Below are 24,527 nucleotides of genomic sequence, written 5' to 3' on the forward strand. Positions count from 1 at the left end.
AATAGGGCATTTATATTTTTGAAAAATTTAAATGTCCATTTTTTTTTTTTTTTCACTTTTAAGCTTTGTTCACTAATTAGCAACCAAAATAAATTTAAAAGAAAGTAAAAATAAGCATATTAATTTGAAAATTGATCCGAATTATAAAATTAAAAAAATAACTTTTGTAACTTTAAAAAATCTAAGTATCCATTTTTTTTTTTTTATTCCTCAGTTTTATTTTCTAAATAATAAAAAAAAAAAACAAATTCCAAAAAAATTTGAAAATAGAATATCTCGGTCAAAATTGATAAAATTTATAAAATAAAAAACTGAATATTTAGAATTGACAAAAAACTAAAGATCCATTTTTTTTTTTTAAATTCCAAATTCATTTTTAAGTTGGTAAAAAGAAAAAATTGATTTTACTAAAGAAAAAGAATCTAGACTTTTACCTAAATTTTCATTTTTTTAAAATAAATTACTCTCTTTTCGATTCATATACCATAACTAATTCTATCTTGTCTTCTTACTTACTTTTTTTTCTACTTTCAGATATTTTTTTTTAAACGTTTGAAAAATAAATTTTAAAATAAAAAAAAATTAAAATTAGTCTCGGGACCTCTTAAAGACATAAAAGTCTAGATTCTTTTTCTTTAGTAAAATCAATTTTTTTTTTTTACCAACTTAAAAATGAATTTGGAATTTAAAAAAAAAAATGGATCTTTAGTTTTTTGTCAATTCTAAATATTCAGTTTTTTATTTTATAAATTTTATTAATTTTGACCGAGATATTCTATTTTCAAATTTTTTTGGAATTTGTTTTTTTTTTTATTATTTAGAAAATAAAACTGAGGAATAAAAAAAAAAAAATGGATACTTAGATTTTTTAAAGTTACAAAAGTTTTTTTTTTAATTTTATAATTCGGATCAATTTTCAAATTAATATGCTTATTTTTACTTTCTTTTAAATTTATTTTGGTTGCTAATTAGTGAACAAAGCTTAAAAGTGAAAAAAAAAAAAAATGGACATTTAAATTTTTCAAAAATATAAATGCCCTATTTTTTATTTTGTGAATTTTATTTATTTTGAGTTTGATATGTTCGTTTTGGAATGTTTTAAAATTTATTTTTATTAATAACAATAAATAAAAAATGAAAACAACAAAAAAAAAAAAAATGGACCTTTAGAGAATTTAAAAATAAACAATTTGAGTTTTTTTGTATCAGATTGGATAATTATTTCATAAGTTATAACGTTCTAAAGATTTTAAGCCAAAAATTTAAAAAATTGTAAAATGGGCCTTTAGATTGTAACTAGCTAATCATAATGTGTTAATTTCATCGAATTTTATCTAAATTTAAAGTCGTAAGACCTTCGTAAATTTTTATTTTTTAAATTGCTGGACAACTGTACTAAAAAAAAAAAAGTTTTTTTCATGGATATTGACGTTTTCAAATTACGCGCCATTTTCCATTTTTAAATTTACAATAATATGACATATAACCAAGATATGCTTGGTCAAATATTTTATTTGTGAGCTGTCTGCTAACTTTATAGTCATAATAAATAAGTGCTCTAATACTATTATTAAAATTATTAATAATTAAAACAAAACAAAAATGTGGTTAAAAAAAATAATAACAATTTTATTGATATGAACGAGGGAAAAATAAATATATATATGTATATATATATATTCGGCCATTTTGCTAATATACAAGATAGCGAACGAATAGGAAGAGAGTTTTAGTTTAGTCGTTTTATGAAGAGGTGGTGGCAGTAAAATCTGTAATTACAAGTGGAAGTGGACAAGCCCGATTGTCGTCCACGAGAAGAGTGTCATCAGGACGGAAATAATTAACGGCGTAAGCCGCGGTGATACGTCTTCTCCACGCTGACGATATACATATAAATAAATTAAAATGGCTGGTAACATGGGTATGGAACAATTGATTCCAATTGTTAATAAGCTCCAAGATGCTTTTACTCAACTTGGAGTATCTATGCAATTGGATCTTCCCCAAATTGCGGTTGTCGGTGGTCAAAGTGCGGGAAAGAGTTCAGTACTGGAAAATTTTGTTGGAAAGTAAGTCATGTATTTATATTTTATCAATAATTTAACTGTTATCATTGTTATCTATGTATCTATTAAATTTATGTAGGTATGGAGGGCATTTCTATTGATTAAAAATCTTGTTCTTTTTTTTTTATTTCTTTCTCTTTCTCATTAAACTATCAGATCTTTATATTTAATACAAGGCGTGGCGATTAGAGTTACGTCGTAATTAAATTTTTATTTTATAATTTAATTATAATATAACTATTGGTTATAATTAAAAGTCATCAATACGTATCTATATTTTAATAATTCGGTATCTGTGACATTTAATATAGATTTTTTTAATTAAACTCGACTAATGGTAAATGCATTATTACGGAGTACTCATATCTCTATCGGCAATATCGGCCAAAGTTTCATGACGTCAAGGCGCCCACTCGTGGTGGCCTGTCAATCGTTTTATTTCCTATTCAATATGTTTTTAATTCTACATAAATTAATAATATTTACTATTTTTCATTTCATATAAATCTATAATTTCAAAAATATTTTTATTTTCATAACAAAATTTCCGGATACTGAAGTTAGCAGACAGTTTTAAATTTTTGAATTTTTATTTCAACGACTTAATTTAAAAAAAAAAATAAATATAAAAATATGCACATGTAGAAAATTTAATAAACTGTAGGTGCAATTTTTTTAAATATTTTTTTAAAAATAATTTGTCTAAAAAAAAATTCAAAAATTATTGGACGTCGGCTAACTTCAGTATCATAAAAATTCTTACTTTTTATTTTTGATTTTTTGAATTATATTTATTAATAAGAAATTATTACGTATAGAGACTTCCTGCCACGAGGATCAGGCATTGTAACAAGAAGACCACTCATTTTACAACTCATCAACAGCACTACTGGTGAGTCAGTTATATGATATCATAAAATAAATTTTTTTAATAGTGATCATTAAACGAGTACTTGATGCAATTAATTATTATTATTATTGTTGTTATTATTACTACTATTATTTTTATTTACTTATCTATCTACGACTAAAGAAACTTGGAATAAACTTTAAATCAATGAATTTATTTTTATTTGATTAAGATTGTCAATGAAACTTCCTCTTTGATTATCATTCATTAATTATCTTACATCCTGGATGTTTCAAACATTTGATAATATAATTCATAAATATGTTTTAAGACTAACGAACCTAATGTCATGAAATAAAAGAAAAAATTTAATATTTTTTTATGTCAATTAATTTCTCATACATATAATTTATTATTATTATAGAATATGCCGAATTTTTACACTGCAAAGGCAAAAAATTTGTGGATTTTGATGAAGTTCGTAAAGAAATTGAAGCAGAAACTGATCGAGTTACAGGAAGTAATAAAGGAATATCAAATGTACCAATTAACTTGAGAGTATATTCACCCAATGGTATATTTGTTTTGTTAATTTTTTTTTTTTTTTGCGAATTTTTATTTAATTAATAAATGATTATTTAATAACAACTAATTACTTTACAGTATTGAATTTGACTTTGATTGATTTACCGGGTCTTACAAAAGTGCCAATTGGTGATCAACCAGCTGATATTGAAAATCAAATTAAAGGAATGATATTTCAATTTATAAAAAAAGAAAATTGTCTTATATTAGCAGTTACACCAGCAAATACTGATTTAGCTAACAGTGATGCTTTAAAGCTTGCCAAAGAAGTTGATATTCAAGGTAATTATATTTTTATCATTTAATTTTTATATATTTTATATAAACAATTTTTAAATATATATACTTATAACAGGTGTTAGAACAATTGGTGTTATTACTAAGCTGGATCTTATGGACGAAGGTACAGATGCACGAGATATTTTGGAAAATAAATTATTACCGTTACGACGAGGATACATTGGTGTTGTTAATCGAAGTCAGAAAGATATTGATGGAAGAAAAGATATTAAAAATGCATTGGCAGCTGAAAGGAAATTTTTCCTTAGGTATTTAATTAACTTTTTTTTTTTCCTCAACTGAATTTAAAATTAAATATTTAAAATTTTTTTGATATTCATGTATTTATATAATATTTTTAATCATAATTTTAGTCACCCGTCCTATCGACATTTGGCAGACAGATTGGGAACACCATATTTACAACGTGTCCTTAATCAACAATTGACTAATCATATTCGAGATACTTTACCTGCATTACGTGATAGATTACAAAAGCAACAGTTGGCATTGGAGAAAGATGTTGAACAATATAAACATTTTAGGCCCGATGATCCTGCTATTAAAACAAAAGCTATGTTACAGTAAGTTGATTAATGTTATGTTAATTTTATTATTTAACACTAATAGTATATTTTATATTGTCTGTATTAACATAATAATTATAAATTAACGTAGTCTGAAATTATACTAGAGTCTTGGCATCTACTGGAATCAATTATTTTGTATTTTTTCAGATCTATACAAATGTTTATGTAGGTATTTAATTTTCCGCGTTTGAATTTTTGTTTGACGATTTTTATTTTTATAATTTTTATTGTTTTACTTTATTGCATGATTTATATTAATTTATTAAATTATTATTATTTCGTGTGTCATTTTATTTTTCTTTGATAACAAATACTGCTTTTGTATTCCTTTAAAAAAAAAAAAAAAACACAATAAATTTTAATGATACCAAGGCTCTTAGCTTAAAATATTAAACATAATTTGAACATAAATATTTACCAATTATAATAATTTTTTTCCAAGGATGATTCAACAACTGCAATCAGATTTTGAGAGAACTATTGAAGGTTCTGGATCCGCTCAAATAAATACAATGGAATTGAGTGGTGGTGCTAAAATAAATCGATTATTTCATGAAAGATTTCCTTTTGAAATTGTTAAAATGGAATTCGATGAAAAAGAACTGCGTAGAGAGATTGCATTTGCAATCAGAAACATTCATGGTAATTTAAATCAATAATTTAAAAAATAAAAAAATTCACTAGTTTTATAAATTAAAAAAAAAAAAATTCAATATTATTTTAGGTATTAGAGTGGGACTTTTCACTCCTGATATGGCTTTCGAAGCAATTGTAAAGAAACAAATAAATAGGTTAAAAGAGCCAAGTTTAAAGTGTGTTGACCTAGTCGTGCAAGAACTTAGTAATGTTGTGCGCATTTGTACAGATAGGGTAAGTTTATATTGTGAATAAATAAATAATATAAATCAATTAACATAAGATAAATATATTAAAAGTTTAATTGATATTAAAACAATTTGTAGATGTCACGTTATCCTAGATTAAGAGAAGAAACTGAGCGAATAATTACAACTTATGTTAGACAACGAGAGCAGCTTTGTAAAGAGCAACTTATTCTTCTTGTTGATTGCGAGTTGGCTTACATGAATACTAATCATGAAGATTTCATCGGTTTTGCCAAGTAAGAAAAAATTGTTATTATTATTATTGTTTTTATTATTATTTTCACTGTTCAATAATTCTATAGCTTAGGCATAGAATGTTTATTTAATTATCGCCGCTTTTTTATTTTTTATTGATAAGGTAAAAGCTCCTATACCCGCTCACTTTTCATTGGAGTGAGATTAAATCACTCAATATAAATTAGAATAAAATTTAAGTTTGAAGAATAATGTTAATAATTAATTATCATTAATTTTTTAAATAAGGTCCTTGAATGTACCCATAGTCGCTCACTAAAAGTTGTCATGCACCATTACTCGATCAGCACTTGGCCCTATAGTCGCTCAAAGATAATATCAATTAAACCATGATAAGTTTATTGATTTGGACAAATAATTTATAAATTATACTACTTTATTCTTTCATAATATAAATTTTCATAAATTTTAAAAATACATTTAATAAGATATAGTTATAACAATTTTTAAAAAATTTGACGTAACCTAAATTTAATCTAACGAATGAACGTTACAGTAAAAAATGGGTTTATAAGAGATCCGAACGAAAATGTAACCAACGCAACAAATGCAAGCAAATTTAAAAGCAAAATTGGTCAATAACAAAATATGTACCTTCAATAGCTTACATATTACATCGAAATAATAAATTTTAATTGATAACTCATACTGTAAGAGTTAAATAGTATATTTGAACAAAAATCCAGTTGAAAAGATGAAAAAAACAAATAGAATGGCTGACAAACTCTTTAAAAGTATCTACCCTAATAGCCACTTTGGCTTGAAATTAAAAGTAATTTGACATTGAAATTTCCTGAAATTTGCAGACAATTTGACAGCAAAAGTTGGAAAGAAAAATTTACGGTTAATTTTTGCTCAATTTAGAGGTAACTTTTTACTGAAAAAAAAGTAGTCGGTCATGTTCATTCTTACTATTTCCGAAGGTAAACAAATTTATACATGAATATGTCTACAATTTGAGGGTAAAAAAATACTCTACAATTTTTCAAGTCAAATTAACAATAAATTGATGTAAAACTTTGCCTAAAACTTGACGAAAAATTTTTTCTAGTCAACTTTTGAAGTGAATTTTGAAATATAACATTTCACTTACAGTATGTGTGTTATACAATTAAAATTTTTCATTTCGATGTAATATATGAGCTATTGAACGTACATATTTTGTTATTGACCAATTTTGCTTTCAAATTTGCTTGCATTTGTTGCGTTGGCTACATTCTCGTTCGGATCTCTCTTATGGACCCAAAAAAATGCCCGGCTGAGCGCGATTTGGAAAACAGTCACTTAATTTAAATTTATAATCTATTATAAAATAATTTGATACATTATATTTTAATATATTTAGATTCTCAAATAATTGTTTATCAATAGTAATTTTTTTCTATAAAAATTATAAAAAACGCATTGAATAGTTAAAGTGAGCGACTAATGTTACTGAGCAGGTATAGAGGCTTTTACTTTACGTGAATTATTAAATTATTATTTATTTATTAAAATTATCTTTTGTTTGTGTTTTATTGTTTTCAATTCAAGTAGATATGTTTGATGTAAAACATTTGACTAAATGTTATTTTTTCACGCTTGATATTCAATACTATTCTACTGCATCCATAATATTATACTATCCATAACTCGTAAATAATCGATACATAACGAGTGGATTAATTTTTTTTTTTATTTAGTGGTAATCATAATTAAATGTATTGAATATTAATTATTATTTTTATTATTCAGCGCTTTGTTTGTTACATAGTTTAATAATTGCTTTAATTTGATATTGATTGATAATGAATAAAAAAAAAGAATAATTAAAATTGACAAAAAGAAAAATTAACACCATTGCATTATGATAAATGAAGCACTTGCACTAGAATCAAAATAATCACTTTCTCATATTTATACTATACACATGCATAAATTTGTAATAAGTCATAATGATTTGTTATTATTAATTTTAATTTTAAAAGCTCTTGAAATTAGTTATAATTTTTATTTAGATTTTTTTTTAATTTTCATGTTTGAAAATTATTATTATTATTTTTATTTTTAATTTGCATTTCTTTGCTGTCAAAAATAATTCATTATTTTTTTATTTATCTATCTAAATTTTATATATTTTTCATATTTCGCTATGCGTTAAAATCGTCATAAATAAAAACAATTATTTAATTATATTGGCAGCGCGGCCGCCAGTATTTATAATTCAAGGTAAGAAAACATCAACATCAATCGCAAGGAAATAATATTTATTTTTAATTATTATTTTTTTTTATTTTCTAATCTTTACTAATAATTTAATTTTTACTTCTACTCTTATATTTTCATGTTTTTTTTTTTTTTTTTTTTTTTTTTTATTATTTTTTAATTTCATAATCATACATATTTTCATGAATAGTTGAAGCTTATTTTTAAAATTTGTATTGATTAATAATATCATTAAAGCAAATTCATACCAACATGAACAACAAAAAATCATTGAAATTGTTATCGTTAAATTTATTTAGTTGGATCTAGTAACTAATTGATTTAAATATTTATTTGCTTTATTTTTTTATTTATTTATTTTTTTTTTTTCTTTTGCATAGAAATTATTTTTATGCATTAAAATTTATGAATTTGCTGATCATTAAAGAAAAAAAAATATAAAAAAAAAAAAAAGAAACAGTATTGTAAAATAAATAATTTTAATGCTAAAAAATAATTTATATTATTATTACTTTTTTTAATTTTTATTATTATTATATAAATAATTATTTTTTTAAAATTAAAGTTTAATAAAATAATAAAAATATATTTGATATGTTTTAGCGCACAACAATCTTCTGAAAATGCTGTTAAAGCTGGACGTCATACACTTGGCAATCAAGTTATTCGTAAAGGATACATGTGTATTCATAATTTAGGTATTATGAAAGGTGGTTCAAGAGATTACTGGTTTGTTTTGACATCTGAAAGTATTTCTTGGTTCAAAGATGAAGAGGTAATTAAATTTTGTTAATCTACATTATTAAGAGAATAAGGGAAATTTTATTCCCGCCATATCTGTATGATAGAATTAGTTAATGTTATTGAAATTGATATCATTAGATAGGACTTGACTTGAATTTGTGCTTTGTCATACTTTAAACTCTTTTTAATTGCCAAGTATTGAGATAAATAGATTTATCTATATCATTCGAATTACATTTAAATTACGCGAGAAAAAAGACGATCGTATTTATTTTCTTTAAATAAATTAATACTTTAATTATTCTGTCTCTAAATATGACTGAATGTCACTGAATATATTATTTATATCGCGTTACTTATTTAAAGTGACAGATTTTTATGCTCCCTTTTGGTTTTAGGAAGTTTCTCAAAGCCAAAAGTGTGCATAGAAAAAAAAAGGATTCATTGACACAAAAAATCTTTACTCGCCTAAAGAAAATTTTTACTTAACCCAAGAAATTTTTTTGCATTGTGAATTGAAAACAAAAATTTATTTAGAACTAGAAATAATTACTTGGTCCAAGAAATTATTTCTTGACCAAAAAAATCTTTTCTCGCTCCAAGACAATTTTTGTATTTAATTGACAATGCATAATATTTCTTGGTGCAAATTAAAATTTTGTTGCGGCAAAAAATTATTTTTTTCTGAGTATTTATAAATTCAGTAGTGATATTTGGGCAGTCACATAGTGACTGCAGGTTGCTCGTTTTATATTGTTTGTTATTGAAAAATATTCAACTGTTAAAAATCGTACCGATTTTCAAACATAATTGCCATGAAAATTTGATAAAATTTATTAATTTTACATGAATATCAATTTGTTCACATCTCAAAAAAAAGTGAAGCATATCTTTAATAAAAATTCAACGCTTATTTAAAAATAAATGTTCTATTTAACTAATCAAGATATTGAGTTGGATTTTAATACGAAAAATTTTTTAAGTACAGTTTAAAATTTTTTTTTTAAAACCTTCATTAGTTTTTAATGATTCAAAAACTAATTATATAAGAAAAAAAAATAAAATTCAGTTAGAATTAAGTCCCGAATTACTATCATCTTTAAAATGAATTTTTGTTAAAATTAATTGACTTCTGGACGAAAAAAAAATAATTATTGAAACAAAGTAAACTAAATTACATTGTGGTTTTTATTTTTATGACATTTATGACTTGAAATTCGAAGTAATGTAAAAATGAAGTATATAAATATGTTAAATTATAATCATATTCATATTTTATATTTCTAACTAATTTGAACTTGTTAAAAACTTGAAGCAATTCGCTCTAAATTTAAAGAAAATTTTAACAATGTACGTTTAAATTAAATTTATATAAATTTTTAGGAACGTGAAAAAAAATACATGTTGCCATTGGATGGATTAAAACTTCGTGATCTTGAACAAGGATTTATGTCACGACGTCATTTATTCGCGCTATTTAACCCCGAAGGTCGCAATGTTTACAAAGATTATAAACAACTTGAGCTTAGTTGTGAAACTCAAGACGATGTTGATTCTTGGAAAGCATCCTTTTTACGGGCTGGTGTCTATCCTGAGAAATCAACTGAACAGGCTAATGGCGATGGCGAGGTAATTATAACTTACTATTCTATAATTACTTTCATTTGTTCTATCGATTTATACAGGTACTTTATTAACTAAGAAGAAACATTTTTTTTTCTTATTTTTTATCAAATTGTTATTCATTTTTAAATTAAATTCTGTATTATTCATATTATTTTAGGATAAAAAAATTTTGGTGAGTCGTAATTAAAGCGTATGTGAATTGAACAACTTATTTTGAAAAATAACCGTGTGATAATGATTTTTTCTTTGAAAAATTAATTTACCAATACTCAATATCTAATAATTGAACCCCATTTTTATTTTTTTATAAATAGAATTTTAAGAAAAGAAAATAAGTAATAGATTGTGATTTTCATTATTTTAAAAGATGCATGTATTCATTTTTCATTTAAAAACGAGTGAATTAATTCCAAGCTTTATTATTTATTTTATTATTAAAATTAACATTTGTTTTATTTAAAAACTTTAAACACCTAAAGGAAGGATATGAGGTTTGTAAAATTTGATCAAGTTGCCAGTGACCTCACCAATTAAAAGAAAACACTAATACACATGCGATAAAATTAATGTTTATTGACACAACGCTTTAAGAAAAGGAGAGAAATTATTTTTTTTCTTATGTACTCGGCTAGCACTAAAATATATATACATATATATATTATACATAGAAATTAGTGCTTAACTACATAACTTTAAACACACAACACATGTATATTTTTTTTTTATTTACTAATTTATATTATGTTAGTTTATTATAAATATGAATTTATTTTAATGATTAAATATTATTATTCAAAGGGTGGTAGTGAAGGTCAATCTTCAATGGATCCTCAATTGGAACGTCAAGTTGAAACGATAAGAAACTTGGTCGACTCATACATGAAAATAGTTACAAAAACTACTCGTGATCTTGTTCCAAAAACAATAATGCATTTAATAATCAATAACGCCAAGGATTTTATAAATGGAGAATTATTAGCTCATCTATATGCCAGTGGTGATCAGGTAAATTTAATTTCAAATGTTGTTTTATTGTTGACTGTTATATGACTGATTAAAATGTTTAAATTAATTATAATTTTTTGTAATTTCGGAGTCTCAGAGTTCAAATACATATTTAACACTTCATTTTATCAGTGTAATAAATGATTTGAGTGGAAACATTTAAAAAAACAATGATTTTATAACTTTTTTTTCTGTTTGGTTGAGAAACCCCATAAGTCAATCAACTTTAAATAATTTTTTTAAGTAGTTTCAGTTAAAAAATTAAATTTTTCTTGTTGAAATCTTTTTCAGAGACGCTAACATTATTGTATTAAATTATTTATTTATTATTTTAATGTCAAGCTTTTCCAAAATAATGTTTTTTGTGTTTCCTGAAAAATTTTGTCTTCTTGACTTATGGGCTTTCTCAAATAAACGATTAAACTATTTAATAACATCTTTGTTAAATTTAAAGTATAAATGTTGTGTAGTTTGAGTCCTATAGATTCTTTGTGACTTTTATGATTTACGCTGGAAATTAATTTTGTTAATAAAAAAAAAATCTTATATATATATTTTTAGTCTTCTATGATGGAAGAGTCACCAGAAGAAGCTCAGAAACGAGAAGAAATGTTGAGAATGTATCATGCATGCAAAGAAGCTTTACGTATAATTGGAGATGTATCAATGGCAACAGTAACAACACCTGTGCCACCACCAGTGAAAAATGATTGGCTTGCATCGGGTGAAAATCCAAGGTAAAATAATAACATACAATAAATAAAATTAAATAAAACTCTACATAACAACATACAATTATAAAATTAAATCATTCACTGTCTTCTCCATACTGTTTATTATTTGTCTTTGCTACATACTATCAAACGTCAATGCAACAGTTATGGGTAAGATCACACGTTATTTAATCCTGTTTTGAAACGCCCATTAGTAGAAATCTTTCACAAATATTTAGTTTTTTTTTTTTTTTTTTGTAACACCAATAACAGTAAATCAAGAATATAAATTACAGTCGGACTTCATTATAAGACTACGAATTATAAGACTCTTTCCTTCAATTTGTTAAAATTCGCTCGGAACGCTTCCCCCACCAAAAACTCAATAAAAATTTTGCGCCGAAACCTCGCTATAAGACTAACCAACAGTATGACTAAAATAGAGATAAAATGTACATAAATATAGATTGTAGATTAAGTAATTTATTTTCATAAAGAATACTTAAAATTTCGTGGTTTCACGTAATTAATTAAGAGAAAAGAACGACGAACTTCTGGTTATTTATAATTATAGATGAAATAGATTCACTGTATAATAGAGCAGAGTTGAACCAAATACATAAATAAAATACAAAACGGCGATAGTCTTATAGCGAGGCTTGGGCGCAAACACTTGAACACAATAGTGGGGGAACCTTAATTTTAAGAATTTTTTCCCCTACAGCCCCGAACTAATCTTATAACGAGGTCCGGCTGTAATCAATCAGAAATACTAACATATATTTATTACTGTTTTAGATTATCACCACCATCACCAGGAGGACCTAGACGGGGTGTAACTCAACCTCCACCACCAGCTAGTTCACGAGCACCTCCACCAGTACCAGCAGGTGGTCGACCGGCTCCAGCTATTCCCAACCGGCCTGGACCTGGTGGCCCACCACCATCACGTGGAACACCTGGGCTTCCACCTCCACTAATTCCATCGTAAGTATTCAGAAAAATTTAATTTATATATATATATATTTATTTTTTATATCACAATTGCCCACGTGAAAGCATAATTAAAAATGTCCTTGATTTCGGCACTGTGCTTGATTTTTTGAAAACTTTTTTATCATATAAGGTAAAAGCCCTTATACTCGCTCACTTTTCATTAGAGTGAGAATAAATCACTCAATATAAATGATTAAATAAAATGAAAAACCATATTTTTATTTTTATAGTTATTTTTTGTAGTTTTAAGTATTAGAATAAAATTTTAGTTTGAAGAATCACGTTGATAATTAATTATTATTAATTTTTTAAATGATATATATTATAGCCGCTCAAAGACAGTATCAATTCAACCATGATAAGTTTATTGATTTGCAAAATAATTTATAAATAATATTACTTTATTCTTTCATAGTATAAAATTTCATGAATTTAAAAAACATATTTAATAAGATATAGTTATAACAATTTTTAAAAAATTTGACGTAACCGAAATTTAAACTAACGAATGAACGTTAAAGTAAAAAATGCCCGGCTATGCGTGATTTTGAAAACAGTCACTTAATTTGAATTTATAATCTATTATAAAATAATTTGATACGTCATATTTTAATATGAATAAAAACCATCAGATGATCTAGACCAAAACAAATGTTGATTATTTATTCATTTACACTACGTTTCGTTGGGTATCCCAACTTCCTCAGGCATCTATAAGACCCAATTTACAATACAATAATATTAAAAAATAAATATATGAATAACTCAATACATTACTCGTCAGTCAATTAAAATCTAAGCAATAGTTACCATTAATATTATTATCAACACATTGTCATTAATATATTTATGCATTGATGTTTATAGGTTGCAACAACGTGTCAATATACTTATAGTGTATTTAGTCTTATACAATAGTTTTATACATAGTGTTGATAATAATGTTCATGGTAACTATGTTTAGATTTTGATTGACTGACGAGTAATGTACTAAGTTATTCATATATTTATTTTTTAATATTATTGTATTGTAAATTGTGTCTTATTGATGCCTGAGGAAGTTGGGATACTCAACGAAACGTCGCGGAAATGAATAAATGATAGCACGATTTGTAATCCGCGGATAAAATATCCGCGACAAATTATCCGCAGACATTTTATCCGATAGACAAAATATCCCCGAACTAAATATTCAAGAGACAAAAAATCAGTAACAAAATATCCTGTCGATAAATCTTATTCAGAAAAATATATTTTAAGTGAAAAAATAATTAATGGTTTTCGATAAACGGGTACTGTATCATTCCAAGCATATGTGTTGATTAGGGCGTTTAAAAAAAAACAAGAATTTTTGTTTTTTCTCGGAATCAGGCTCAAAAGTTTCGTTTAGATGCCAAAATAAGCCCCTGATAATATGAGCCCTTAATATTAATATTAAGATTGTCCGCATCGCACTTTTCTATTTCCCATAAGAATAACACAGGAAAAAAAATTTTTCTTCTTCTGATTTTTGAAACTAATGAACCGTAAATTACATTGTAATGTCCATCAAATATTTTTGTAGAGAATTGAACGCTCTATAAAAAAGGTCTCTTATCATTTTTTGATAAATCCATCTGTTCGAAAGTTATTGGAGCTGGAAGTGAAATCTACAGTAAATTTCGAGATCTTTTTACTTTTCTAGCAAAACTATCAGACTCATCAAAAAATGTCATAGGACCTTTTTTGTAGATAATTTTATTCCCTACAAATTATTTTCAATAAAGTTCATTCAAATTCCGCATTGTTTTCTGGTTACTTTCATTTTAATGCCAAGCTCATAAAAATAATAGTCTTCTAATCAATTTTGAAAACTTAACGTTAAAATGAAAATAACCAGAAAACAATGCGGAATTTGAATGAACTTTATTGAAAATAATTTGTAGGGAATAAAATTGTCTACAAAAAAGGTCCTACGACATTTTTTGATGAGTCTGATAGTTTTGCTAGAAAAGTAAAAAGATCTCGAAATTTACTGTAGATTTCACTTCCAGCTCCAATAACTTTCGAACAGATGGATTTATCAAAAAATGATAAGAGACTTTTTTTTAGAGCGTTCAATTCTCTACAAAAATATTTGATGGACATTACAATATAATTTACGGTTCATTAGTTTCAAAAATCAGAAGAAAAAAAAAATTTTTTCCTGTGTTATTCTTATAGGAAATAGAAAAGTGCGATGCGGACAACTTTAATATTAATATTAAGGGCTCATATTATCAGGGGCCTATTTTGGCATCTAAACGAAACTATTGAGCCTGGTTCCGAGAAAAAAAAAAATTCTTGTTTTTTTTAAACGCCTTAGTGTTGATTGATTTCCAAAATAATACCCACCCAAAATCTGTGAAAAAAGGGCACAGTACGATTTCAAGCATACGTGTTGGTCTATTTTTAATATCACACACTTAAATTTTATGTGCAAATATATTAAACATTTCTAATAAAAGGATACCGTACTATTTATATTATAAGATATTTTGTCGGGGATATTTTATCTATCGGATATTTTGTCTTCGGATAATAAGTGACGGTACCGAATAAATAATCAACATTTGTTTGGGTCTAAATCACCTGATGGTTTTTATTTATTGATTATAATCATGGACCTGAATTCTTACAACAATAATATTTTAATATATTTAGATTTACAAATAATTATTGATCAATAATAATTTTTTTCTATAAAAATTATAAAAAACGCATTTGACAGTTAAAGTGAGCGACTAATGGTACGGAACGGGTATAGGGTCTTTTACCTTAACAATAAAAATAATAAAACATTTCGCGGGTCATTTTGGGTTTTGGTGCTAACATCACTTTCTATTGCAGGCGCCGACAATAAGTCTCCGCACTAACACAAGTCCTTTCTCTACTAATCAGTATACCCGTTGCATTTATCTAATCAACATTAAGTTTTTGAAATTTCAAAAAAAATTGTAATAAATTTTTTTTTTTAATATCCTATTACTATTTTTTTTGTTTTATTCGACCATCCATTTATTCGCTACGTTTTTAATTTTATTTGACATAAACAATAATTAATAATAATAATTATTATTATTGTTATTTATATTATATATAATGGAATTTTACTTAATAATAATAAGTACAAAAATATATGTACAATAAACAGAGTTTATAAGTATTTGTTCCTATGATAAAAATTAGGTCCAGCGATACAAAATAATAATTAAAATTAGGACCTGTTAGAAATATAATATGTTTCATATATATATATATATATATGTACTTTTTTTCTTTTTCATACAATTTTTTTTAACCTAATGATTAAACCTAATAATTACAAGATAAATAAAGTAGACGAAAAATGGTATCACAATACTAAACCTTAAAAAATAATTTAAAATAAAAAAAAAGTTAATTCACTCACTAACAGCATGACAGATTTAAAACATGAATTTTCTTTATAACTATTAACGCTTTTTTATCAAACAAAGTGCTTAAATTTTATTATTTATGATTACTACTTTTTTTTTTTAAATACAAAAAGTACATTTTTCTTTTATTTTCAAAGAATTAAATATTTTTATTTATAATAAAAGAAAAATCATATGTCGGTGCCTGCATTAAGCTTATAGAGAATCTGTATATTTATAATATTTTATTGGCTTAAATTTTTTTAATGTTGTATTGCTCAATCTAAATCAAAATTCGACTAATATCATATATATTAAGGTGGTCGTTAAAAATTAAATTTTCTCAGACGCCCTATAAAAAGCTTCTTTATAGTGAAAAAATACCTGGGGAATTTGTTTTTTTTTTTTTAAGTAAAAAGAACACGTGTCTCAGGATGACCACAGCTCATTTTTCGATACAATCGCGTTTTTTTTAAATTCTCATGAAAGATGCAGATTAAAGGAAAAACTCATAGGAACAATTTTGTAGGAAATTAAATTCTTGACAAAAAAGGTCATATTCATTTTTTTTATAAAATGTGTTTTTACAAAGATATTTTAAAAAAACTTATTTTAGATCTTATGAATTTAGCGTTTAAAGGATGACGAATGTTGAAGATAACATTTTTCTAAGTACATAGAAACTATAACAAGTATAATGATTGATATGTTACGAGTTACGAAGTTGTCTATATTTAAAAAAAAAACGTAATTCTTAACAATCGTAATCCTTAAAATGCTCAATTGATAAGATCTAAAAAAGTTTTTTAAAAATATCTTCATAAATACACGTTTATAAAAAAAAATGAACATGACCTTTTTTGTCAAGAATTTAATTTCCTACAAAATTGTTCCTACGATTTTTTCCTTTAATCTGAATATTTCAGGAGATTTTTAAAAAAACCGCGACTGTATCGAAAAATAAACTTGGATCGTCCTGAGGCACGTGTTCTTTTTCCTTAAAAAGAAAAAACCAAATTCCCCATGTATTTTTCCACTAAAAAGAAACAAACGATGCATTACTTTGGGTGACTTTATAGTGATAAAAAAAAAAAAAAAATTAAAATAAACACTCAAGATTACGAGTTATTATAAAATAAATTTCTTAAAGCAATATAAATATTATTAAAATAAAATAAAAAATTATAAAAAAAAAAAACGAGCATAGCTGAAAGTTTATACGTGGTGTGTTTAGTCGAGGAGGTATCCAACAAAGAGTGACTCAAGCCGCGACACAAGCTGCTGCTAATGCCGCTGTGAACGAGCTGATGGATGCATTCAGGATCAAGTAAATAAACGCAATACGATGGCTTTTAATATAATTAATAAATGATTTAAAATTTTAATCGAAAAATATAAATGAACATAATTAAAATTTTCACTTGTCGTAATAGACATGTTCTGCAAATTCTAATTTACATTTACGTATTACGGTAGACTATTCAGAGGGACTATTGAGAATGCACTAATACTTTATTTTTATTTATTTATTTCATTTTTTATTTTTTTTAATTTTCTGTTCTTGAAAATATAACAAGTTTGCAAATAACTGCTATTTCTATTTGCATGTCTACAAATTTAATAAATGGAGTAGGCTTCTTTTTTAATTTCGTTACTACAACTATAAATAGCATTACATTTTCACAAAAACATAATTATTTAAATTTATTTATTTAGTTAATGTCCTGAAAAGTCTACCAGATAGATAAACTTTAGTATTATTATCGTGTTTTAAATAATATTTACACTAATTGTGTTAAATAATTCCATAAGCATTTATTACAGTGTTATTAAAACACAGATTAAAAGGATGTATAAATTATTAGAAACAATAAAAATTTATTGTAAAGAAAAAAAAAAAATAAAGCTGTCATGCTGTTAGACTTTCATGCTATAATATACATAAATATATAAATTGTTCAAGTACATTACTAGAAAAAAGTGTTGAGATAAACACTGAGAGCTACTATACGCGTTAATCGGAATTTTATAATATTTTTTTTTATCAATCGTTATTTTTTTTACAATCATGTTCTATTATTTATACACAAATTTATTCCCATATTGATGCATTAATATTGGCATTGATTCATCAATAGTTTATTTAAACAAAGTAAAATAAAATGTTATTAAAATATATAATACATAAAAATAATGTTGCATTTGAAATATTTAAATATATTTTAACTAATTGTATATGGACATATATATGAATAGTTAATGTTAAATTAAATCAATAAACTTCATTAAAAATATTTTTAAATAAAATTAAACATTAAATAATTAATTATTTTATTAATTCATATAGAATTTTTTTTGCTGGGCCTAATATGTTTTTTTTTTAAATCCATTTAAATGTACATAAATTTCCGATTACGCATCAATGAATATTATAAAGAAAAAAAAACAGATATAATTTATTTTCTGATGGAAAATGATAATAATAAAAAAAAAAAAAAAAAAGAGAAAAAAAAATAAATGAGTGAAATGTTTCACTTTAATCAGAAATAAATTATTGTAATGTTATTGTACAGTGAAAATTAGTACATCTATTCCATATATTCCATGCACTGGTATACCTGAGTTGATTAGATCGAATAGGAGAAAAAGACATTTAATAAAATAAATAATTACATTGCAAAGCTATAATTATAACGATAATTGTTGTTGCAAATTTATGATTACATTGTCATGTCCCACGTTTGCTAGCTAATAGTGTGCGTTGATATTAGTTTTTAAATTTTGACATTACGATATATTATTTTATAAATAATAATAATTAAAAATGTCTAAGTAATTTGTAGGTACTAATTTTTAGTATGGGGCATAAAAAAAGCATATCAAGTAGCTAATTTTATGTGTATACTAATGCACTTTTTATTTATTTTTTTTTTTATTTTAGTTAATATTTAACAACGAAAATCATTTTACTTTATTGAACAGGAGGTTATACTGAATTTAATTAATTAATTATTTATAAATAAAAATGTAAAAATTTAGTATCATTATTATCTGATAAACATTAGCAATAATAAAAGTATTAATTATGATTAAAAAAAACACTTATTGATTAATTTATCAAATTAAATCATATCTTTTTTAAATGATATCAAGTAATACATCAAAGTATTTATTTTATTTTAATTTACAATAATATTTTTAATTTAGTAGTATTTTTTTTTTAACACTATAAATTTTTAGCTAAAATAAGCTGTGATATTTATTTTCGACTTGTCGTTAATTTATTTGATCATATTTCATATGTAATAATAAATAAATAAAAAATTTCAGTTTAACTTCCAGTAAAAAAATAATAAAACTATGTTCAATAAATATAGCTATTACTTTATCGTTATAGTTTTTTTTGTTGAATTTAATTTTATAAATGGTGACACTGACAAGTCAATTAATCGAATATGAATTTAATAAATTTAATGTTTGAATAAATAATAAAACTTTATGATATACATACACTTGCCTACTTTACATACAATAAAATAAAAAAATTAATAAATATAAAATATGCGGTTGAAATTTTATGAGGCTGCAAACCCAATTAATATATTACTGTAATAGCTTCGCTATCATTGAAATATAATGCACTGAATTTATCACTTGCTTGAATAACTATGTAAACATAATTAACATAAGAAAAGAAAAAAAAATTATTAAAATATGTTTAAAGTCTAGTAGGTCTATTAAATTCAAGATTTATATAGTAGGTATATAAATTTATACGTATTAAAGTGATCGTAAAAATTAAATTGTTTTCAGGTACCCTCTAAAAAGTTTCTTTGTTGCATAAAAATATAGGGGATTTTTTTTTTAATTTATAATAAATAAAAAAAACGCGTCACAAAAAAATCAAATTTTATTTTTACATGAATCCGCAGTTTTTTGAAAATATCTCACAAAATATCCGTATTTAACAAAAATCTTATATAAATGGTTTTATAGGAAATTCAATTTTCTACTAAAAATATCCTATCAATTTTTTTTTTAAATGTATATCCTTAAAGGTATTCCAAAAACATGAGTGAGATATTGCTGTTAATTATTAAGAAAATAATTTTATTTATTAATTACTTTTGTACATGTATTTATCAAAAAAAAAAAAATTATTAAAAATTTCCATCATTATTTTCAAAATAGTTCTAAAAATTTATCGTCAACGTTATCTGAGGGTGGCTTTAAGCTATATTTTATAAGATTTTGATCAATTATTTTAAAACTTTCCTGTAAGTGGCACTGATTTACAATTTTTTGAATTACCGTGACACCTCAAAATATGGGGATAAAGTTTTTTTTTTTAAACTTTGTTTTTCCATTCTGTCATAATAAACTACAGGAAAATTACTCGAAATGAAATATTTTGGAAATAATTTCGTAAAAAAATTCATGACAATTATTAATGATTTATCAGAGATAAAGTTTATAGGATTTTATTGACTATATTTTTTTGTCTTGGATATTAAGACTTGTTATCTATAAAATGTACCACCCTAATATATATCTGTATATATATTATATAATGGTATATATAAATCTTGAATTTAATAAAATTTTCCAAAATTGAATGACTAGATCTAAAAAAAATATTGTAGAAGATAATATTAACAGTTGAATAAAAAATTAGTAATTCAAGAGTATATATATATATATATATATATATATATATATAAACATGTATGTATATATATATTATAGTGATGAAAAAATAGATTGTTGATGTAAAGGAATAAATTAAAAAAAAATTACTCGTTTGATTTTTTTTTTTTTTAAGTTTTAAAAAACATTTCAAAATGTTTTTTTCTGAAAATAATGTATTTACTCATCGATAATGAAACACGCTTAGTAATTTATGGCAATGAAAACAAAAAAAAATAACTATTTCAAGCGATATAAACGCTTTCATTTGATAGCCTTACATTCCATGCACTGCGGAAGTTATTTAAATGTAATCCATCATTTATTAAATCGATTATAAAAACACGCGAAATAAAAAAGATAAAAAATATTTTAAATAAATGGTTGTATTGTACGTGAAATTTCAAGTGATTTATTATTATAGAGTTGATGAATACAACGGATAAAATGTTATCAGAATGAAAATATTTGAAAAAACTATTACCGCCTTTTTTAAACGCGTATTATATAACGTTGATATTAAATAAAATGTAATAATAGCGAGATTTAACAACAATTAAACGTAGGATTATGGAAATAAATATTAGCATTACTTTGCAAAATCAGGTCATGCCTTGCTACGGAATATTCTCATTACGAGAAATTATCATCACTGTTTTTTGACAAGTCATTTTACTTTTTGTTTTCTTTTACAATTAAAATTATTATAAATTGTTATTTAAATTACTTTAATATTCTTATTGGTCTTTGCTAAATATATTTTAATTTATTAAAATTCATATTTGTGAATTTAATTATATAATTATTATTTAAAAATTTATTACACGAAGAATACAGACAAAATTGAGAATTATTGATTTTATTGAATATAAAGATATATATTTATGACAGATAAAAATAAAAATTTAAATAATTAATTGAATCCTCTTGGAATTAAAAAATATAAACCCGCATATAACTTTATGTACTTATTAAACTTGTACTGTTTAAAAGTAAAACGACTTGCCATACTTTTTATTGCAATATAAATGTGTATATAGAAAATATATGTTATAGAAGATATAAGTAAAATAAGAGATGAAAAATAACAAAAAAAGAAAAAAAAATAATAATTGAATCATCATGACGAATGTTTAAGTACGCATTTCTACTTGTATATGTAGTACCATTTCTCAAGTAGCACACTTGGCTTTGTGGCATCTATAAGATAGCAATTTCGAGTATATTTTTTGACCTATCAATCAGAAATTTATGTCATCAAAAAAAAATACCGGCTCAAAAGACTCGACACTAACGGCGGCAAAAAGTAAATTATAAATAATTACCAAGTAAATCATCTGAACGACTTGTGAACTGAGATGACCTTTTTAAGATGGCAATAAGAACACAAATTTTCTATGATTCCTAAGCCTAACGTCTATACGTCTTATTTATATAAAAAAAAGACGTTGAGACAAAATAAAATTGGTCTTATCTTTTTTAAGACCTTCATGATATCTTAAAGTTGTCTCTGTGCTACTTGAGTTAGAGTAAAGAAATGTGAATTTGCATTCTATATATTTATTCATACCTATTTATAGTGATCATCCTAAATTTCCTTTTATGAATTTTTTTATTTAAATTATCTGTTTTCCTTTTTTGCATGGAATTTGTTATTTTTATTGCTTTTATGCTTGCGTTTGTTTTTAAGTAAAGACTAGGGGTGTGCGAATAGCGTTTGAATCAATTATTTTTTCATTCCATTAGAAATTTGAACCAAATAATTCAAATTTTCGGTAATTTCAAAAATTCGAATTATTTGTGTTTGCGAAATATTCAAGTGGGACTCGAATATTCAGTTCGAACTTCGAACATAAAACTCTTATTTGACTTAAGAAAAAGAATAAAAAATTTATTACAATAATTGATGAATAATTTCGATTTTTTCCGGGCACCCCTAGTAAATACCCTTTTTTTTTCTTTATTCTTTAGTATTTTTGTTTTTAATTTAATGCATCTCTGTTTTTTTTCTTCAATTTAAAAATTGATATTTTTTTTATTTAAAAAATTAAGTAAAAATTAATTTAAAGCTTTATTTCTATAAATATTTTGTTATGTGTATAATTTAATTTATTTATAATATATATAAATATATTGTTATAGGCGTCCTGTACCCAATATTCCTCCCCGTATTCCTGATAGACCATACTCTGGCCGACTTAATTGAACTAAGGAATATATAATTTACCTGCCTAAATGTCAACATCGAGTGCTGTTTCAAGAATACCAACGAATACGATTAAATAAATAAATTATTTAAGTTTAAATTTTTTTTTAAATTGAGAAGAAAAATTTTTTTTCCGGCAGCTAGTTATTATTTTCACTTAAATTTAAAAATAGACATTATGTTAAACCACTAGTGATATAAACATTAAAAATAATAAACGAAGAGAGTTACATAATGAAGACTGCAAGTAATTATAAATAATTCAGTGATTTTTTTTTAAATTAAAATTTTATATATATATTTTTTTTTCGTCAATTATAAACAATTTTTTTTAATAACATCACTGCAGGATTAATGAGACAAGTATTATGGTTTGCGATACTTGAATAATCAACTGAAAATGACTAATTAGTTGTGTTAAATACACGAATATATTATGGCTGTTTGTCAATTTTTTAAATTATCATTAATATTATTTTTTAAATTATATTAAGTAAGGTATAATAATTAATTTAATAATTAACGTTACATAGAATAGTTGATATTTAAATAATATTAAAAATGTACTTGATAGTAATTTACTATTTAGTATTGTCGACAATCATTGTAAATAAATACTTTGTATACTTATTAATAATTATTGTAGTTATCTAAGCATTTTTGTGGCTATCAGAAATTTAAAAATTAAAATTTTAAAAGATCAGTATTATAGCCATTTTTTAAAATAAAATACAATTAAGTTTAACAATTTAAAAGCAAACCCAATTACCTCGATTGTAATAACGCTTATTTTTCAATTAAACGACGAATGTTTCTTTTTTTTTTCTTTTTTTTCTAATAACGAAGTTAGAAAAATTATAAGTGTACAATTTATATAAATAATTGTATTATATTTTCTATTAAACTTATTTCGATTTATTAAAGCCTTAAGTAATTTACGCCGCAATAAATCGATAATAATATTAAATTTACAGTAAAAAAAAAAAAAAAATAATTTAATTTGTAAATTTTTATAAATTATTACGAGCTGATGTAGATACAAAGCGCAACAATTTTTGTATTTAAAAACAATTAATTTTTTTAATTCAATATCCAGCCAGACTGATTTAAATCATGAAAATAAAGAAGTAAATTTTTCAAGTTTAAAACTCGTTTTTTTCTTTTTTCCTTTATTTAATAATCATATTATGAATATAATTCTCTATGTAAATAATACAAGGCATCTTGGAATACAACTGTCAAATGATCTTTCTTGGAATGCCCATATCACACAGATCTCCCGTAAAATCTATGCTACGTTGAATTGCCTGAAATTTAAGAGAAATATCTCCCTGTCATGTCGTAAACTATTGGTTACTGCCACTATCGTGCCAATCACCAATTATTGTTCTATCGTCTTTTTAGACCTATCTAAAAGGCTA

The 24,527-nt window shown here is 24.0% G+C and overlaps 1 protein-coding gene across 7 annotated transcripts; it reads left to right on the plus strand.

Moving 5' to 3' along the window:
- The first annotated feature begins 1,540 nt into the window (after positions 1–1,540).
- LOC130667386 (dynamin) lies at positions 1,541–23,932 on the plus strand. 7 transcript variants are annotated; one of them, XM_057468910.1, is made up of 18 exons: positions 1,541–2,069; positions 2,885–2,958; positions 3,341–3,490; positions 3,580–3,783; positions 3,857–4,049; positions 4,155–4,364; positions 4,813–5,012; positions 5,095–5,240; positions 5,333–5,490; positions 7,691–7,717; positions 8,318–8,489; positions 9,842–10,087; positions 10,564–10,575; positions 10,883–11,089; positions 11,651–11,826; positions 12,601–12,789; positions 17,449–17,541; positions 23,043–23,932. In XM_057468910.1, the coding sequence occupies exons 1-18, from the start codon at positions 1,906–1,908 to the stop codon at positions 23,104–23,106; spliced, it is 2,685 nt and encodes an 894-aa protein (XP_057324893.1). In that variant the 5' UTR covers positions 1,541–1,905; the 3' UTR covers positions 23,107–23,932. The 7 variants fall into 7 exon arrangements, with proteins under 7 accessions (XP_057324893.1, XP_057324899.1, XP_057324894.1 ...); XM_057468916.1 differs by lacking the exon at positions 17,449–17,541 and having other exon boundaries at positions 23,043–23,928; XM_057468911.1 differs by lacking the exon at positions 10,564–10,575 and having other exon boundaries at positions 23,043–23,927.
- The last annotated feature ends 595 nt before the right edge of the window (positions 23,933–24,527 follow it).

Source organism: Microplitis mediator, chromosome 5, assembly GCF_029852145.1.
Source record: "Microplitis mediator isolate UGA2020A chromosome 5, iyMicMedi2.1, whole genome shotgun sequence".
In the NCBI taxonomy this organism is placed as follows: Eukaryota; Metazoa; Arthropoda; class Insecta; order Hymenoptera; family Braconidae; genus Microplitis; species Microplitis mediator.

What these genes read in the sequence shown, in the direction of transcription:
- LOC130667386 (XM_057468910.1), top strand. Translation starts at nt 1,906, where the DNA reads ATGGCTGGTAACATGGGTATGGAACAATTGATTCCAATTGTTAATAAG. An exon ending in TGCAATCAGAAACATTCATG is followed by an intron (nt 5,013 to 5,094) that starts GTAATTTAAATC and finishes ATATTATTTTAG; the next exon opens with GTATTAGAGTGGGACTTTTC. An exon ending in GATTTCATCGGTTTTGCCAA is followed by an intron (nt 5,491 to 7,690) that starts GTAAGAAAAAAT and finishes TTATATTGGCAG; the next exon opens with CGCGGCCGCCAGTATTTATA.